Source organism: Vigna angularis, chromosome 11, assembly GCF_016808095.1.
Source record: "Vigna angularis cultivar LongXiaoDou No.4 chromosome 11, ASM1680809v1, whole genome shotgun sequence".
Classification (NCBI taxonomy): domain Eukaryota; kingdom Viridiplantae; phylum Streptophyta; class Magnoliopsida; order Fabales; family Fabaceae; genus Vigna; species Vigna angularis.
This window is the reverse complement of record NC_068980.1, coordinates 5386889-5406353: the sequence shown is the minus strand read 5'-3', so window position 1 is coordinate 5406353 and position 19465 is coordinate 5386889. Positions and strand designations below refer to the sequence as shown.

Genomic DNA, 19465 nt, shown 5'->3' with positions numbered 1-19465 from the left:
TTTTCCACCACCAGTATTATGAAAAAAAAAACATTATTTCAACAACCGAACATGGCATATGGTCGAAACTTAAGGTCACAAGAAACAGTTAAGTGTTGCCAACAACAAAAGCTATATTGCGAGTTTGTATGTAGTTACCTTACAATGATATTCTTTTGTTTTTTTTTAATTTTTTACTCTTAAAGTTCTAAGGTTTTTTTAATTTCTATAACCTTATCAAAATTTGGAAAACTTTTCATTATAAAAATTTGTGTACGTGGTGTTGGTTATTTTTTCATATTTTGTGGGTTTCAAACTTCATAATATACACCTGTATCCATTTTAAAAAACAGGTTCCACCACACCAAGTGCTCCTGCACCTATCCACTATTTTTTTTTATACCAAAAATACTTTACACCTTCCCATTATTTTCTTTTATTTCAAAAATACTCTACACCTCCCCACTATATTCAACAATCTTTCTCTTTCTCTCTCCACATTAATGGAGCATTCACATGGTTCAGATTTAAACTTGTGATATATTGCAAACTTTTATTTACACTTTCCCTTAAATAAGTTTGATTCAATCTTATTTTCATTGTTCAATATATTTTTTTTTCTTCAAATTACTTAATAAATGCTAAAATTTTGTTCTAAATTTCTAGAAAAATGTTTATATATATGTGTGTTTTTTTTACATTTAATATCTATAATTTTTAACATTATATTATGTTTTATCTTACCGACATGTTTGACTCAAATAACTTGAATAAAGTATTTAATTTCTTAGATAAATAATATAAAAATATTATTAAATACTTAAAATATAAAAGAAAAATTATTTGTTAAAGATTTGGAATTTATTTAGTTCTTTCGTCATTATAAAGTTAGTATATAATAATAATAATATATTATTTACTATTAATATTATTATGTTTATTATTTTGTATTTGCATCTAACTTTTAAGTTTATAAAATGAAAGTGGTAAAAGCACTAATATTGAAGTTTCCTCTGAATTTTATATTTTGCAATATATCAAGTTTAAATCTAAGCCATATAAATGTTCCATTAATGCAGAGAGAAAGAGAAAGATTGTTGAGGATAGTGAGAAGATGTAGGGTATTTTTGAAATAAAAGAAAGTAGTAGGAATGTGTAAAGTATTTTTGGAATGTGGGAAGGTACAGAAACACTTGGGGTGGTGGAGAGAGCAACACCCTAAAAAACATCATGCATCTTTTGTCAGAAAGTATAATATAATTATTTTAATCAAATCACTATAAGATGATCTTAATTAAATCACTATAATGCCCATTATTTTACACTATATAAAGAAACATAAATAATGGCAAATGAAATTGTCATAAATGTTTTATTGAAAAATAATTTTCATGTTAACGCATTGAAATGTAATTGTCATAAATCTATATTTTAATGAAATTTATGATTGTCATTATTCCAATAACTTCTTATACGTAATCCTAATTTCTAAATGTAATTGGAATATTATATTATTTAGAATATTTTCGTAATTTAATAAATTGTGTTTTTGATAATGACAAATAAAAAAATATAACAAATTATAACATTATAAAAAAAAATTAAAGAATTTCATTAATGCATTGAACAATTACATCAATGTAGCAAAATGTTTTAAAAGAAACATAAAGTAGTGATATTATAATAAATAGTTCTAAATTTAGACTCGTTATCTAATCTATCTTATTCTCACATCAGCCTCTTATGTAATTTAAGGATGATACAGCTCTGCCCTTCAAATAAATTAAAATAGCAATATAAGAAATTAAAGTAATTTTCTTAAAAAAAATATACTTTGACCATTCATAAATATTTTATAATTGATATTATTTTTTTTTATTTTTTTTTCTTTTTTTCCTTAAAAAATATAAAAATTTACTTTTTTTTTATATGATGTGTCAAATAAATATAAAAATATGTCACCTACTATTTTTTTTTATGAATCTTTAATCAAATATGGCATCAAGCTTTATGTCATGGTTAAAGCACGAACATCAAGGTGTCCAAAATCCAAGTGCTGTTACGTCTATCTTAATTTCTTCCACTTGTTTCTTTTCTTTTTTCATATAAGTTGTCCCTTTTGTGCAGTAAAACTGGTATGGTTGAAAAGTGTGCTTGTTGAAGAAGCTCGTAATTTCATTTCTCGTGCAAGATTGTGTTTGTAACCAACGTACTTTCTTACTAGTATATTTAACTTTAGTCAGACTTTTGGTTTTGGGAAATGTAAAAACAGACTAAGAAAAAAGGCCATTTATTTGCTTATCAAATCACAGTTCATGTATGCTGAAAATAACTGCATCCAGCCACACCACATAACTTGCTATCAGCAGCTCTCTTTGATTATGTTTTAACAGATATCTTGAAGCTCAAGACATGATCATAATAATTTCATTGATACTTCTGCAACATTAAGATCTTACAGCTAAGAACGTTTATGCTACCTACTTCTAATTAAAAATTGCACCACCTCAACTTGTCAATTTTTGTTACTCTTAGAAGCAAGCGTTACAGTGATATGCAGTAAGAAGTAGACTTTAAATCTGTTATCACTGATATAAATACATATTATCAAATAATGTTCATTAATATAATTATAAATATGATCATATATATATACAAAAATTAAAAGTATATCTCTTAATCAATAATAAAATAACTAGTCATAAGATAATATTTCAATATAATAATTATTGAGATTTGATGTCTATTTTGACGAGTGCATCTTAACTAACAAGTTCAGACATTTATAAGATTGTCGGAACTGCAACCTTGGAAAACCAGTCCCACTGCATGCATCAGGCGGCTATTGCTCAGAATATCAGTTCCCAATACTATAATACCCCTTTTTAAAAGCCTTTCCACTACCCCTTTCTCTCTCTGAAGAGAAACTGAAAAGCATCATGGCGCATGCGAGTTATATCTTGATTTCCTTTCTTCTGGTTGTGGTGTTGAATGTGGCAAAAGGGCAGCCTCTGGTTCCTGCATTGTTCATATTTGGGGACTCTGTGGTTGATGTGGGCAATAATAACGACTTATTAACCATTGTTAAAGCAAACTTCCCTCCTTATGGAAGAGACTTCAGTAATCACAGTTCAACAGGGAGGTTTTGCAATGGGAAGCTTGCAACAGACTACACAGGTATTGCTCAAAATCACCCTTTAATGAAACACCATTTTCTCACCCACATCATCGTTTTGCATGCTTGATCTTTATTTTGTTCACTGCAGCTGAAAACCTTGGATTTACCTCCTACCCACCAGCTTACCTCAACTTAAATGTTAAAGGAAGAAATCTCTTGAACGGTGCCAACTTTGCCTCAGCTGCTTCTGGCTACTACGATCCCACAGCTCAGCTTTATGTAAATATACACTTGCAAGTTTAAAAATCCTTTTTTTTTTACTTCTCATGATTATTCATAAAGCCTAATATAGGAATGTGTGCTTTTTCTTTTATTTGTTTCCTTTTGAACTAGCATACAATTCCATTGAGCCAACAGCTGGAACACTACAAAGAGAGCCAGAACATTTTGGTGGGAATAGTAGGGCAGTCGAATGCTTCGTCAATTGTATCTGGTGCTATACATCTTGTCAGCGCTGGAAACAGTGATTTTATTCAGAACTATTATATAAATCCACTGCTTTACAAACTTTACTCTGCTGATCAATTCTCAGATATTCTCATGCAACACTACTCCACTTTCATTCAGGCATGTCTCTGTCAACCTTAACAAACCACGTTGCACTTAAAGAAGGGTTACCAATGATAAGAAGTTAAAAAAGAAATAAAAAGGCTACTTATTTTTGTTTGCTGATGTTGACTTACATTTCCAAATTTCAAATATACCTGCAACAGAATTTGTATGCACTTGGAGCAAGGAGAATTGGCGTCACAACGTTACCTCCTATGGGTTGTTTGCCAGCAGCCATCACTCTCTTTGGTTCTGGTAGCAACGAATGTGTGGTTAGACTAAACACTGATGCTGTTAACTTCAACAAGAAGCTAAACACTACGTCTCAAAGCTTGCAAAAATCGCTTTCTGGTCTGAAATTGGTCATCCTTGATATCTATCAACCTCTGTATGACCTTGTCACTAAGCCTTCTGAAAATGGTACATTTTCTAAGTTTCTAACTCTGCTAAGCCCAGAAAGCAATCTTATCATGCATCACTCATGAACTAGTTTTCTTTTTTATCACAGGGTTTTCTGAAGCAAGGAAGGCTTGTTGTGGAACAGGCTTGCTAGAGACATCTATATTGTGCAATAAAGAATCCATAGGAACGTGTGCCAATGCATCTGAATATGTGTTCTGGGATGGTTTTCATCCCTCTGAGGCTGCAAACAAGGTTTTGTCCGGTGAATTGTTGGCTGCTGGCATCTCTCTCATATCCTAATCCCGCATCATATCTACTTTGGATGCATAGTTTTAAGAATTGTGAGGTTATTGTTGTATTAGATTACAATGTTCATTCTATGTTTTCAAGTTTCGTGTAATAAAACCAATATTCTAATGAGTTTTCGTGCAAGACTTCTACCGAGTATTCAAAGATGCTTGTCTTCAGTTCAATTATTTAAGTTTAGTATAATGTGACAGATAAACTCAGATTAGTCACACTATAAGTTAAATCAATGCAGTGAAAATAGGAAACGATTAATTTTCACATTTAATCCTACCATTTGTTATTTATTATAAAATCACATGCGGTGAGGCTCTTGAGTGAGAGATTCATTGGGTCGTTAAGGCTGCCAATTTACATATAGACTCACTTTATAATAGTAATATAATGTCCGCTTATATTTAAGACAATTTATATAACGTCTTCTTAGATGGTTTTCTTTTCTGCAATTATACAAAAATGGAGTTTTACCTAAAAGTACTTAACAAAAAGTTTACGTCAGAAATCAGCATTAATTATTGATGTAAAAGTTCTATGGGTATTTTTAGTTTTATTTAGAAATCAAAATTAGAGTTTTCATAAAGATTAACACAGTTTATCAAGTTGAATGGTCAAATTTTGATTAGAAAGTAACATAAAAAAAATCTAATAAACTAAAATTAATACTCCAAAAAGCCAGTTGTAAAACTCCTCCGACAACCAATAGCTTCTAAAAAGATGAGCGGACAGCGCTAAAATTTGTACCATAAATAACTAAATGTAATTTACAAAATAGCATCGACAGGTGCAGAGCCTTCAAATATTGTCCAGACAGCTGTAGCTTACACGATACATCAATTGCAATTGAAGAATTTATGACAGCAATCCAACAATCTTTTTACATCTGTCTCACTGACAGGAACTTCAGCATTCCGATTATTCTTGGCATTCTCTTCTTTTGCAGTCCAGTTATTCAGAATACTGATGATCATCCCAAGCTAATGATTGCTATGGTAAAGTGAAACAACAAATAAATGGCAAAGCAGGCATGTGGATAAATAAGCATGTGAACCTAACTGTCAGTAGCTGTGATTGGCATTGTAGTTAGACACATTTGGATGTCTAGATAGAGGTTTAAAGGTCAAATGGTACAAAATTAAAGACAAACAATCTAAATATGAAAAGTTCTTGAGTGTTTTTGTTCCCTGCTGAAGAATTGTCCGTTGGAAATTTTATTGACACTGTAAATCACTAACACCATGAGTGGATTCTACAAAATTAGATACAAACCATCAGTTAGTGAAAGAAAAAGGAAGACATTATAATAGTTTTTGCCAGGCTTGCACCTGATTTGGTAAGAAAACCCTTTTAATATAACGTCATTAGTAAATTGGAAAAAGAAAAATTCCCTGCACTAGAGACTGAATAAAAATAGATACATAATCATGAAAACATGGACAGGAGTGAAATTAAACTCCACATCTTTCTTCGAAGAAATTGAAATCGCAGAACAGATTTAAAAAAATGTCATCCAGAGGGGGCCTGAGAATCACAAAGAACAGATTGAACTAACTAAAAGAGAAGGATACAGATGCATTCCTAGCATTTGCTGCAGAGCCAGGAGAACACAAGTTATGCTGTTCATCACCAGATTCAACTTGTTGGTTGAGAAGTTCATCTTCAATCAGATCAAGTTTTGTGACAAGAACCGAAACATAGTGATGTACTCTTGAGAGGCTCATTTCAGGTTCTCGAATTCTAACCAATATCCTAGCAATTACATTCCAGAGCGCATTTCTTGCTTCCACATCATCCGAAGCAAAAGGGAATATGTCAAGCAGACCACCTAATAGGTTCAAATCTAGAAAACCCAATACCATTTACCATCATATTAAATAATCCAGAGACTCGTGAAAGAATACATAGTGAATACATTGTTTACCCTGTGATATCCTCGAAGCATGACCCGGAACATCAGACAACATATTTGCAATAAGAACTACAGCAGTAACACAACAGTTCCCAACCTGCAGAAGAAATCACCAATTCACAAGATTTCAGTTAGCCAAATACTTTATTTCCTAGTCAAAACTTACAAGTTTGCTATTAGTCATAAAATGGTCTAGAAAATGTTATCAAATAATTAGAAAAGATAAAGAAAACTGAGAAGTTGTCAGACTCCTGCAGCTCTTAATCACAAAATCCATCAGTAAAAAAAGTTTGGATAGCTTGATTGAGTTGACTGCATTATATAACTCTCAGCTCAACTAAGTGTAGATTTATCTATATGGGGAAAAGGTCCTACATAACAAAATAGTAAAAGCCCCTTGTATTCAATTACGTTCAAAATGAGGCAGGAGTGAATCACAAGCAACAGTAAATTCAATTCTCACCCAAAATGAAATATTAACAAAATTTTCAATTTTTCATCAATAATATCCACTGATAGAGAAAAAGCTTCGTAGTTTAAAAATATGAAAGCCCGTTTTAAACATCTTGGCAGAAAGAAAAAGATATTATGTTGAAGAACTTGTTAGATATTTACATGAGTAAAGTGGATATAATTTTTCTGACTTTAGGTCATCAGATACCATAACATACCAGATCCTTGATATCAAAAGTTAATGTTGAAATATGTATCAGTATTGAAAGTGTTAACGATAACAATGTACCTCAACTTTATCTGGGAACTTAACCAGATCACATATTAGTTGAAACAGCTCTGTACTAGAGCAAATTTCCTGAGAATGATCATCCAAAATAGAAAGTGCTTCAATTGCACGAAGAATTAAATCAAGAATAGAGTACCTGAAACATTAAGATTAGGTTTTATGATACCCATTCCACCAGTTAGCTGAATGGAATAGTTATCTGCAAAATAAACGTGACAGTGAAACAAATTGCAAGACAATATATTCTACAGCCATTTGCCAGTGATACCAAAATTAAAATAAGAGGATAATAGGAACTGTAATTACATCATTGCAGAATGGAGGATTGTGAATCACAGTACCTTTCAGGTATTCTTTCACTCGTTAATTTGCTGATCTCAAAAGTTAAGAGACTGATTAAGATATTTGCCAAACCAAGCTTCATCATAGGTGGAAGGAGAGCATCCATAACTTTCTGTTGACTTTCTAATATAACTAAAATAAGCCCGATGATCTTTTAAAAAGTAGAATGATGTTAGTAATTGAACAGATAAAGTTTGCATTTGGTGAAAATAAAAGAGAAAAAATACATTATTTTCCTCTGAAATTATTTAAGTTTCTAGTGCATATATTCAATGACAAGCGTTTGACAAAGTCTCATGACTTCACAAATTGTAACCTCCATAAAAAAATAAAAAAATTGAAACTACCCTGGATTGGCACCAAGTGTTGATCACCTTTTCTAAAAGTTGATGGTTCAACGTATTTTCTGCAATCCATAAAATTTGGCAGAGTACATGTTCAGACTGCAATGCCTCACCCCATGTAGTACATTCACGACTTTGAAGACCTGCAGTCAATAATCTGTTCCAAAAATTAAATGTCAAAGGTTTGTATTTTGTAAAATAAAGGCACTAGCGTCAAAAAGTAGTGTGGTATTTGATTTACAGCATAACACAAATAACATTCTTGAGATAAATAAATAAAAAGTATGTCGTTCTTCTATCCATCTATTTCGGTGGGTAAATCAATGTGTCTTTTTTCTTACTCAGAGACACACACTCTAATGTAGGAAATTTATTCAATAAGACAATAGTACAAATAAGGAGGATGAAGCATCCTCTAGAAAAACAAAATGAGAAAAATTATAGCCAATGTGATTGAATCATGTAGGAATACACACCAATCTTTTTGGAAACAACATGAACTTAACACCAGAGGTTCTCCAAAAATAACCTTTTCCAAAAGAAGTCTACTGTAAAAGAAATTGACATTTAAAATTCTGGCTATAAATAGAAAAGATTCACTGAGATTATACTGCAAAATATTAGCCTCTTCCAGCGAGCCAATGTCAAGTGAAAAGTACCGATGAAAATTCTTAGCAGAGAAGGAATAATGAAAATCAAATAAAGAAGGGAAAAATTAATGAAATGGATACAATATACAAATAACAAATAGATATGCTTGGAACAAATACATGTTATTTCTTTTGAAAGAAAAGACAAAGGAATATTTATACTGGCAGAGTTCCTCCTTTGCAATGAATTTATGCATTATGGAAACAGAAAATGAAAATAGCAGGAATGACAAGAAGGCATACAATAGAAATATAATAACTAATCATGTTAATTTGGTACTTAACAAAAAGGAAGGGAACTGAATATATCTCAATTCCGAAATTGACAAGAAATATGGGTGTTAAAAATCTGTCATACCGGCATGTTTCATATAGGCATTGAGGATCATCCAGAAACAATTTGTCAATTATTATCTCCATCAGTCCTTTTGTAGAGATTATATGCTTCATTGGAACTTCATGACAGGCAAGGTTCCCAATAATTCCTATACTAATTTCCTACACCACGAAATCAATCCATACAAATGTGATAAGAGCTTCTTAATCAATTGATAGTTTTATGCAATCTGAATAGCATTGACTTACTGTTACACGCGCGGATTTGCAGACTAACAGATTACCCAAAAGAACTTCAAGTATGAGATTGTCCACCTGCAGTGTTACACCAAGTAAACATTTCGTTTCCATCTATAAAAGAGTTGAATGGCTGAAACTTGAAAGACAGCAAACTAAATTTAGATCTCCAGTAAATGAGAGAAAGTCTTAACAATCACTGTAACATTAATGATCATGAGCTTGGTGGTACATGGATAAATTGGGCAGGGTTGGAAAACATACATTAGAGAACATTCAAATTATCAGTCACTGTACTATTACAACAATTATATGAGGGAAATTTGAGACTTGTGGCCAAGCTGCATAAGAAAAGATTTTCTATTTCTGCACATAATAACAAAAAGCCACTTAGTGTTCCTCCATTTCCTGTTTTCCTTTTCCTGTTTCCACCACAACTTCTTTTTTAAAGGAAACAATATAAAACAAGGCGACTTTCTTATTTGTTCAAATAAGAAATGAAAACCAAAAAATGTTATATCAAACCAAATCGAAGAAAAGGTTCTGTGGGACCTGGACCAAATTATGGCTGCACAGTACATCGAACTCAACCTACTAATTATTTGAGAGTGGAAGGTAGTGGCAACAATCTCGCCCAGGCTTGGAGATATTTTGAAATGAAGTAGTACACGATAAAAAGAAAGAAACTCGAATAAAGAAAAAACCAAACCAGCACTGCTATACCATCAGTTCCGCATGTGTTTTACTGGCAGCTAAATCCCACAAAACACAACCGTATTCCTCCCAGGCACTCTCCCATACCGAGACATCAGTACCCTCACATTCCCCACGCAAAAATTCAGCAGAAACATCAACATCCATATTCTCAGATTTGCTCCTAGAGGATTTAACGTTTTCATCGTTTGAAACAGACACAGAGGGCGCATCCTCTTCTTCTTCTTCTCCTCCTCGATTAGGGTTTTCAGAAGCAACTTCCCTAAAGGTACTCCGAGAAGCAGAATCCAACGGAAGAAGCTTTCTTATCAAGGAGATTATGTAACTCGGATCAACTGTCGTCGATAAATCAAAAAACTGCATCAGGAGGAGTAGTCATTCAAAGCAATCACTGAATAACATTTGAAGAAAAAAAAAATATAGCAAGCATATCTTTCAGCATGTAACTTAAACAGAAGAGAACCTCGTGTGACGGAGCAGAAGGGTGGTGCGTTGGACTACCGTCTTCTACTTCTTCTTCTGCAGTTATTGGATCTGCCGGAACCGCCATGTGCTTCTCGGACTTTGCTTGTTCCCTCCAATTTTAAATTTTTATCAAAAATATCGATTGTGTGCCTTCAATCTGAAAAAAGAGTTAGCGAAAGGCATTTCTTGTTTTTTTGTTTTTTTTTTTACTAAACTCCTTGCGTATATCATGGGCCAATAGGCCTGTGTTAAGGCCCCGCCCAAAAGTCACTATTAATGGGTCCAAGCTAAACTAGAAAAGTCTATCGCTCTCACTGCCAAGTGTCAATTACACCAATCACACAAAAATGAATCTATCCCGATTTATAATTTTCACACATACAATTTTTTTATTATTATTCAGTCATCTTCCACTCAATTATTATTCGATTTACCCAAATATCTTTATTACCTTTTTAAGAATACAATAATACTATTCAAAAAATACCTATTACCTTTCCTTATTTACAAAAATATTATTCAAATTATTTATAAAAATGTCACTCTTTAATATTATTACTATTACTATTTCTAGTACTATTAATAATATTATTATTACTACTACTAATATTATTATTACCATTATAATTATAATAATATTATTATTAATATCCTTTTTATTACTATTATAATTATTATTATTATTGTTATTGTTATAATTACACTATAATTATTAATAATATTATTAAGAATAATATTATAATTATAAGAATAATTATTATTGTGGTTATTTTTATGATTATAATAATAATGATTATTATTATTATGAATATTATTATTATTATTGTTATACTAATTATTTTTAATATTAATAGTAATAATACTATTATAACTGTTATTATTATTATTAATTTTATTATTATAGTAATTATTATTATTATTGCATTATTACTGCTATTATTAGTATTAATATTATTATAATGATAATATTATTAATATTGTAATTATTATTATAATAATATTATTATGGTTATTATTATTATTATTATTATTATTATTATTATTATTTATTGGTATTAGAATTAACATTAGCGTTATTGTTATTATTGGTATTATTAATTATATTAATGATAGCATTAGTATTAGTAATATTAGTATAAGCATGTGTATTTATTGTTATTATAATTATTATTGCTATTATTGCTATTTGTATTATTAGTTTTAGTATGATTGTTAATATTTTTAAAAATGTTAGTGTTAGAAGTTTTAGCATTAGTATTATTGTTGGTGTCAATCTTAGTATTAGTGCTAGTATTTTTATTTGAATCAATACTGGCATTAGTATTAGTAGTATTGGTTTTAGTTGTATGAGTATTAGATGTTCTTTTTATTTATTATTATTTAGTATTATTTTTATTATTATTAATATTATTATTTTTATTGGTGTTATTATTAATAATAATATTAAAGATAGTATTATTAATATTATTGGTTCATTATTAATAGTACCAGTATTAATATTGATATTATTATCGTTGTTATTATTATTATTATTTGTGATGTTATTATTGTAATTATGATTATTAATATTAAAGATAGTATTATTAATATTATTGGTTTATTATTAATAGTATTAGTATTAATATTGATATTATTATTATTATTATTATATTTATTATTGTTGGTGTTAGTATTAGTATAATTTTAGCATTATTATTTGAATTAATATTAGTTTTAGTATTAGTAGTGTGAATATTAAAAGTTTTATTATTATTATTATTATTACATGTATTATTTTTATTATTACCAGTATTATTATTATTATTGTGACATCCCAAATATATAATAACCACAATTATATAATAAAGGCGTCAACATCCAAATAAAGAGAACAGTTAGAGTATGACTTGCAATTAAGTACGAAATTACAGTCATCCAAAATATAATATAGAGTTTTAAACTCAGATAGTTTTAAGTATTTAACATCCAAGAGTTTAGATATCTAAATCCTACGCAGACTGTGCAACAACATCATTCTCCTTCAGCTCTTGCTCCAGAGGTATTTCCTCAACCACATCTGCTCTTATCCAAGTGGATGATCATCGCGAAGAAAAACATACACAAACAGCACACAACACAGAAGCAAGGGTGAGTTAGATAAACATGCAGTAATCATATTGTTCAATCAAATAATAATCATCATGCTTGGTATATATAAAACGGTTAATACATAACACATTAAACCATGACTCTAACACTCAACACAACTCATCCGGATTAGTATAACTGTCGAAGTATTGGTCGTCTTTGCACTTGCGTAGTTCAGCTGGCATTCCCCAACACTATGCAAGGTAAATCCCCCATCTGTCTATGTCTAAACTCTAAGACTATAGACGAGAACCTCCCTCTACTCTCACCACTTACACTGCTCTCCTCTATTTGAGCATGAACAGTGCTTCGAGTGTAGGGATAGACATACCAGTTCAAAGCTACATACAGTTATACAGAACAACAACAACACCCCACACATCACTTTCAATCATCTCACCCTGAGATGTCCACTTCATACTCAATTACATCATTGTAGTTCACATTCATATGTTTTACAACCACTCAACAACATCATACATACATCCTGGCAGTCAAACAACATCAATCAATCCAAACAGAAGAAGAAAAATGAGTGAGATCCCCTCCATGCACCAGTTTACGTTCATATATATACATACACACACACACACATATATATATATATATATATATATATATATATTTATATATGGATCATTACTTTAAATTCCAAACACACAGTGAGTGATTTCCTAAAATTATAATTGACTAGAAATTAACACATGATAACTTTATGCATCTACAATCAACTTGTTTTATTTTATTTTCATCCTAGTAGAGATCTTGCTTTACCCCAATTAGTCATCGGAGAGGACCCAGATGTCTGAACGCATCAAACTCACCTTCGACGCCAACACATATGACTAGTCACAACTGACTAGACCAGGCCAGGGCTGCTCTATGATCAGGGATGTGCCAACTCAGGTTTTTAAGGTTCCTCTATTGATAAGTGCAAAAATATAGTTAATTTTCATATGGAATTTTAGCACTTATGTTTTGAATTGAGTACATTTGTATCAATTTTCCCCAATCTAAGAAAGATGAAATGTAATCACATGTTTCTGAGTTGTTAAGTAAAAGGAAATCATTTGATCCCTAGTTTGTATACATTTCAGGTAAACTAAGAGAGAATAACAAATCCTCCAACATTTCGCCCAAGCTATAATGATTTCGCTTAAGCTAGACTTGTCCAGGAAGCCATTACCTTAAAAGTCATTCTCGCTTAAGCGAGAATATTTTAGCTTAAGCGAGAATGATTATCTTCTCCAAGAAGTTTCTTCTCGCTTAAGCGAGAATAATTTAGCTTAAGCGAGAATTCGGGCAATTTATATACATACGAAGCAGAAAGAAAGGGGGGAAAGCTACGGAGAAAAAGAAGACACAGTGCGACCCAAAGAGGTTTTCGTCCATTTTAGCTTTAGGATTCTCATCTTCATCTCTTAGAATGTCAATGGCCACCATGAGTGGCTGATCTCTTCTCTTGGGATTGAATGTAATCGATTCGAACTCGGATGTAATCTGGTGATATTTATATATAGCATTTCTGTTTTTATTCAACATTGGTATTTTTGTTTTGCTCTTAATGCTTGATTCTACCTGATCAATAGTTTCATGAATGTGGATTTTAGACTTGACTGGAAAGTATTTCTAAAACCCTGATTTGAGCAAGAATACTTGATATTCTGTGATGCTAGGGATAGATTTCAGTTTATCAATTGCTTATAACACTTGAATATAATGCTGGACAATTTGTTGGATATGTGAGAAATCAATATTCAAGGAACTGATCTTAAGAATTTTATATGCGAGGAATCGATATAAATGACTTTTGTGTGTTGCATCAATATTGGTAATTTCAGTTGCTATATGTTGTATTGATCCAGATTTCAGACGAGTGAGATAGTCGAATTCAATCCCAACTTCTCATATTAATCTTCGTTAAGTTATTTGTTGTTATTATTTTACTTTCACGCAAGGTAGTTTTATTTATCAACATCAATCATGAATCAAATTGAACATCCTTGTATATATACTGTTTGAGATAAAAATTTATCTGTTTAATCGAAACTGTTCCTCGTGGGTTCGACACCCTTACTTAAAAATCATTATACTACAATTGACTATTGGTACGCTTGCCAAAAGTTTAACAAGTACTACCAACAAAGAAAGGCTCTCAACAATTAACAATTAATTTATTTAAATTATCTACCTTGTTCTCTTATGCTCTAAATCTGAAATGCCTAATTTTAATATTTTCACTTCCTCTCACAGCAACCTCAAACAGTACCTGTACATCTATTTAATACCCATATACATGCTATTACAGAACCCTTACTCCAGACCTTCCAACAAGATCAATTTCAGCCAACAAACTCATTCAAAACATATTAAATTCATCACATCACAACATGCACAATTTCACAGTTTCAGTTATAACACCAAATACAATAAAAGTCATAAAACAATTTCACAAGAGCACACCAGTTCAACATTCATATGCATATATTTTTATAAAATAAATTCATACAAAAATAATTAGCTCCCCTTACCTCAGAGTCGAATTACCAAGCTCACAAGAACTCTCCTTTACGGTGTCTCACCAAATGAAAACTCAACCAAACCCTATAAACTGCCAAGGGGTGACAGTAACAGCTCTTAGAGCTTGATTTAACAAACAAAAAAAATATAAACAAAACCCCCTAGTAACATACAACCAGTAGCATTGCATGTTCTAGGTTTGAGAATAGAGACAGAGAAGGGAAAAGTTGACTCACCGATCCAATCGAAAATGCGATCGGTTCAAAAGGAAGCCTTCGATGAGATGAACGTCTGAGCACCCTTCAAACCAAGATTGAAAGGTTCAAAGAGCTGGAAATTTAGAGAGAAGACAGAGAGAGTTAGGGCTTGAAATTTTTAGAGAGAGAAGCTTAGAAAATTAGAATCTATTGAGCTCTTTCCTAAGGTCAGATTGACTTAGAGAGATGGGCCAGCTGCCCCACATAGGGCCCAATGGCCTAATGATTCTGAGGCCCTTACAATTATTATTATTGGTGACATTATTATTATTTTTTTACTATTATTGTTTAGATTATTATAATTATTATTAGTATACTATTATATAGTATTATTATAATTAGTTTGATTGTTAGTATTAGTTTTAGTAATATTATTTGAATTAATGTTACTATTAGTCATAGTAATATTAATATTAGTAGTATATGTAAAGACCTGAAAAATAGAGTGTTATAGAGCAGATAGGTGAATTAAAATAATGAGATAAATTATTTTACTTTAAAATAATCTTACAATATAAATTGAATTTTTATAAACACACTTCTCATTATTCTAAGAACACTTCATCTCTCTAGAACTTTATTCCTCAGAGTTCTTTGACTTCTCTCTACAATTCCTCTCCACTGAGTTATTTGTTCAACGATCAGGAGGTGCCTAGGCGATCCTGGCGTTGAGGACTTCGTTTTGGACCGATCAATTTCGTGTTCTTCAGTTGGTAAGTGGTTTCCACTGTTATACGTTTTCTGTGGATTGTGAACATGCACTGTATCAGCTTTGCATGTGGTTAACAGTTCTTCCTTCCATTTGCTAGCTTAATTTAGGTTCTAAGTGTTGTTCTCTATCACCAATTGGTGAGTTGTAGGTTTTTGTTGAGTTTCCTTGCCGTGCAAGGTACGGTTGGAGTGTTTCTGTGTTTGGGGCTGTTTATCTCTGAGGTAAGGGGAGCTAGAAAATTTATCTCAATTGATTATATGATATGCATGTATGATAAATTCTGAATTGGTATGTTGTTTTGTGTTCCTGGTTGTATCCTGAGTAATTAAATATTATGTATTGGAATGTGGAATGTATGAAATTGTAATGTGTGGTTGATGAACTGTCTTGGATGAATTCTAAATGTTGTAATTGAGTATGTTGGAGGTAGTTGATGTGAGTAATCTATTGTGATAATGATGAATTATGAAGTGAAGTAAATTATGCTTGTTTTAAGTCAATTCATAGGAAGTGAGGTGGTGAATTTGAGTATTAGAGGTCAAGTGTTGTTAGAGGCTGCTGGGGTAGTTTAGACAGGTTATTTGTGACTTGTTTGAATCAACAAACTAGTTAAAATCAGGTTCAAAGTGGTCAATTAGGATCTGGATATCTAAGTTGATGAAATTGAGGTTTTAGAGTGGGATTTGATGCATAAATACTTTAGATGGAGGTTAGGAAGGTCTAGAATCACTTAATCAAGTCTAAATAAGTATATACAACGAATTAGAAGTGTTAGAAGTTGGGAAAGTTGAGTGGAATTGGTATGGAGTGGTTGAGTTGCATAATTCTGCAGAATTTCGTTCTGCAGATTATGCAGACTCGTTGTGCGAATGGATTCGCATAGCGAGTCACCTTGGCGAGGTGCTCTCTGCCAAGGCTCGCATATCGAATGGGTGTGCTGTGCGAGTAAAGTGAGAGGGTTGCTCTCTGTTTGTAAATCTGCATAGCGAATCTAATCACTATGCGATTGACTGGGATCTGGAACCATTGTTCTTTTTATTCGAACAACGAGTGGGTTTCGCTTTGCGAGTGTTTGGGAAGTCAAGTCTCCGTCTGAGGTTCTCGCATAGCGAGTTGGGACGCTATGCGAGGGGTTGAGGTCTGTTGCATTTTACAGTTTATTCGCATAGCGAGTTTAGTCGCTATGCGAGAGATCAATAGTAGTTGGTCTCTATCTAAGGTTTTCGCAAGGCGAGTTAGGTCGCTGTGCGAGAAGCTTATAGTCTCGCTATGCGAAGGTGTGCGATGTGCGAGAGGTGCATTTCTAGTTCAAGTTCTTGTGTGATCTTATATTGTTTGTATATGAATCAATGAGGGTTGTATGAAGTAAAGTGAAGTTGTAGCATGTAATATCTGTGGCTATTGTTGTATGTTGTATTTCAAAGTATGATTAATGGACGTAATTCCATGATCCTCAAGGAGAGGAGACATGGTGGTGCTCTATGTTGTGATTCAAAGTAAAATCTCTAGTTGAGATTCATGTAAGTTTAGAATGGATGCAGGAGCTTAGTCTTGGGGGTTATCCTGAAACTCCAATGGTCTTTCATTCTCAAGTAGAGAGGATCTATCCATGTCGTGAGGAGTAGCAGGAGATCCTAGTCTTGGGTGCTTCCAGTATGACCCAAGGTGAGTGATAACGGACTAACCTCGTGAGTGTGGTAGGGTGAAACCCATTGACAACGGCTTTGCAAAGCAGTAGAAGCCACCACGAACGCACGACCCGCCATAGCTCGGCAATCATTCTAAGTCCGGACAGTCAAAGTCAGTGTGGTGTTATGTGTGAAAGATTTAAGTGATGTGAATGAATAATATGCTTGTATGAATTTAATTGATTTGATGTATGATTAATTCTGTTTTAAACTAGCTTACCCTCATGTATGCTTGTGTTTTGTATGATTCTGTTGTTTTCTTCTGCGATGACCATCCCTTGGATGTGAGCAGCGGAGGAAGAGTTTTCCCTGGAGCAAGCTTTGGATGGAGGTGATGCTGCTGAGTAGTTGCCTTAGTTCAATAGAATCTTGTGTATAGTTTTGTGTAGACTTTAGTCTATGTATAAAGTTTTAAATTTATAATTGTTTTTGGATGACTGTAAAGATATCACTTTATGCTTTAGATGGATAACTGTATTACTTTATCATGCATGTTGCTTCTCTTTAATATAGTTTACACTATATATTTTGGGATGTTAAGTATTAAAAGTTTTGTTTTACTATTATTTTTGGTATTATTTTTATTATTATTAGTATTAATATTATTAGAAAGACGTAATAGTTTTTGTGTTGTTATTATCGGTATAATCAAATATTAGAAGTTGGCATTAGGAATAATACCAACAAAACAGAAGTTAAAACATTCATTTAATATGTCTAGTTCAAAATTTTAGTCATATTACTGCAAGTTATTAATAAATTATTATATTAATATTATATTTTAAAATAAACAATTTTTTACATTTAGATGTTATATTTTACTCTCGATATTTATCATTGAAAAACAACCTTACATGTAATTATACATTTTAATATATCTTTATGTGTTTATATTTATATGTGTTTCTACTTGTAAATTTTAACATTAAGTTATTCTATTTATTTTAGATTGAACCATATTTCAAAACATACGTATATTTTACTTTAACAAAAATCTATACACACGCAATTTTATTTTAATATAATATATAATTAAAAACTTTAATTATACAACTATATCATTTTATTACAAATCAATAAATAATTATTATGTTAATTTTATAATTTAATACAATTAAATTCATATTCAAATATTATTTTTTAATCTCATTATTATTATTATTAATACTGGTATTATAATTATTTTTATTTTTAATAGTAGTGTTATTATTTTATTATAATAGTTATTAACATTGTAGATATTATTATTATTATTATTATTATTATTAATATCAACATTAACACATACATTAAATTTAACTTTATTAGCGTTATTATTAGTATTAGTAATTTACGAAGAACACTAACAAAAGACAAATTAAAATATTTTATTTAATATAATATTTAACTAAAAAATTTAATTCAAAATTTTAGTCAAATGACTATAGTCAATAATTTATTATACTAATTTTACAATAATTTAGTACAAACCAATGTTATTTTCTAACCTTAATATATTATTAAAAAAACGATAATATATATGATTATATATGTAAATATATTTTAATATATATTTGTGTTTCGATATTTACACATGTTTACCATATCTCATAATATATCTACATTTTATTTTAATAACAACTCATACATACAGTAAACTGTAATCATATAATCGTAATATTTTAATACATATTTCATTAGAAAACTTTAATCATATAATAGTAATATTTTAATATATATCAATTATATCTACATTTTATTTTAATAACAACTCATACATAAATATTTTTTTTAATAGTAAACTTTAATCATATAATCGTAATATATTAATACATATTTCATTAGAAAACTTTAATCGTATAATCGTCATATTTTAATATATATCAATAATTAATTATTATGTCAATTTTATAATTTAATACAAATAAATTCATATCAAAATATTACTACCATTCATAATTTATTATTTTAATTTAGGTCAATGTCAATATCAATTTCATTATTATATTTATTTTATATGAGATCATATTAC

The 19465-nt window shown here is 30.9% G+C and overlaps 2 protein-coding genes across 4 annotated transcripts; one reads left to right on the top strand and one right to left on the bottom strand.

Annotated features, from left to right (window-relative positions):
- The first annotated feature begins 2781 nt into the window (after positions 1 to 2781).
- Positions 2782 to 4525, top strand: LOC108333482 (GDSL esterase/lipase At5g22810). Its single transcript, XM_017568946.2, has 5 exons — positions 2782 to 3156; positions 3246 to 3376; positions 3491 to 3724; positions 3871 to 4126; positions 4215 to 4525. Exons 1-5 carry the CDS (start codon positions 2919 to 2921, stop codon positions 4406 to 4408), a joined length of 1053 nt encoding a protein of 350 aa, XP_017424435.1. The 5' UTR covers positions 2782 to 2918; the 3' UTR covers positions 4409 to 4525.
- Positions 4526 to 5046: 521 nt separating this feature from the next.
- LOC108334463 (uncharacterized) lies at positions 5047 to 10347 on the bottom strand. Of its 3 annotated transcripts, none has more exons than XM_017570325.2 (10): positions 10149 to 10347; positions 9695 to 10042; positions 8984 to 9049; positions 8757 to 8896; positions 7779 to 7905; positions 7404 to 7555; positions 7063 to 7198; positions 6333 to 6417; positions 5980 to 6251; positions 5047 to 5388 (listed from the first exon to the last, which is right to left on the bottom strand). In XM_017570325.2, the coding sequence occupies exons 1-10, from the start codon at positions 10233 to 10235 to the stop codon at positions 5245 to 5247; spliced, it is 1557 nt and encodes a 518-aa protein (XP_017425814.1). In that variant the 5' UTR covers positions 10236 to 10347; the 3' UTR covers positions 5047 to 5244. The 3 variants fall into 3 exon arrangements, with proteins under 3 accessions (XP_017425814.1, XP_052726775.1, XP_052726774.1); XM_052870815.1 differs by having other exon boundaries at positions 9695 to 10020; positions 10149 to 10308; XM_052870814.1 differs by lacking the exon at positions 7404 to 7555 and having other exon boundaries at positions 7063 to 7131.
- Between the last annotated feature and the right edge of the window lie 9118 nt (positions 10348 to 19465).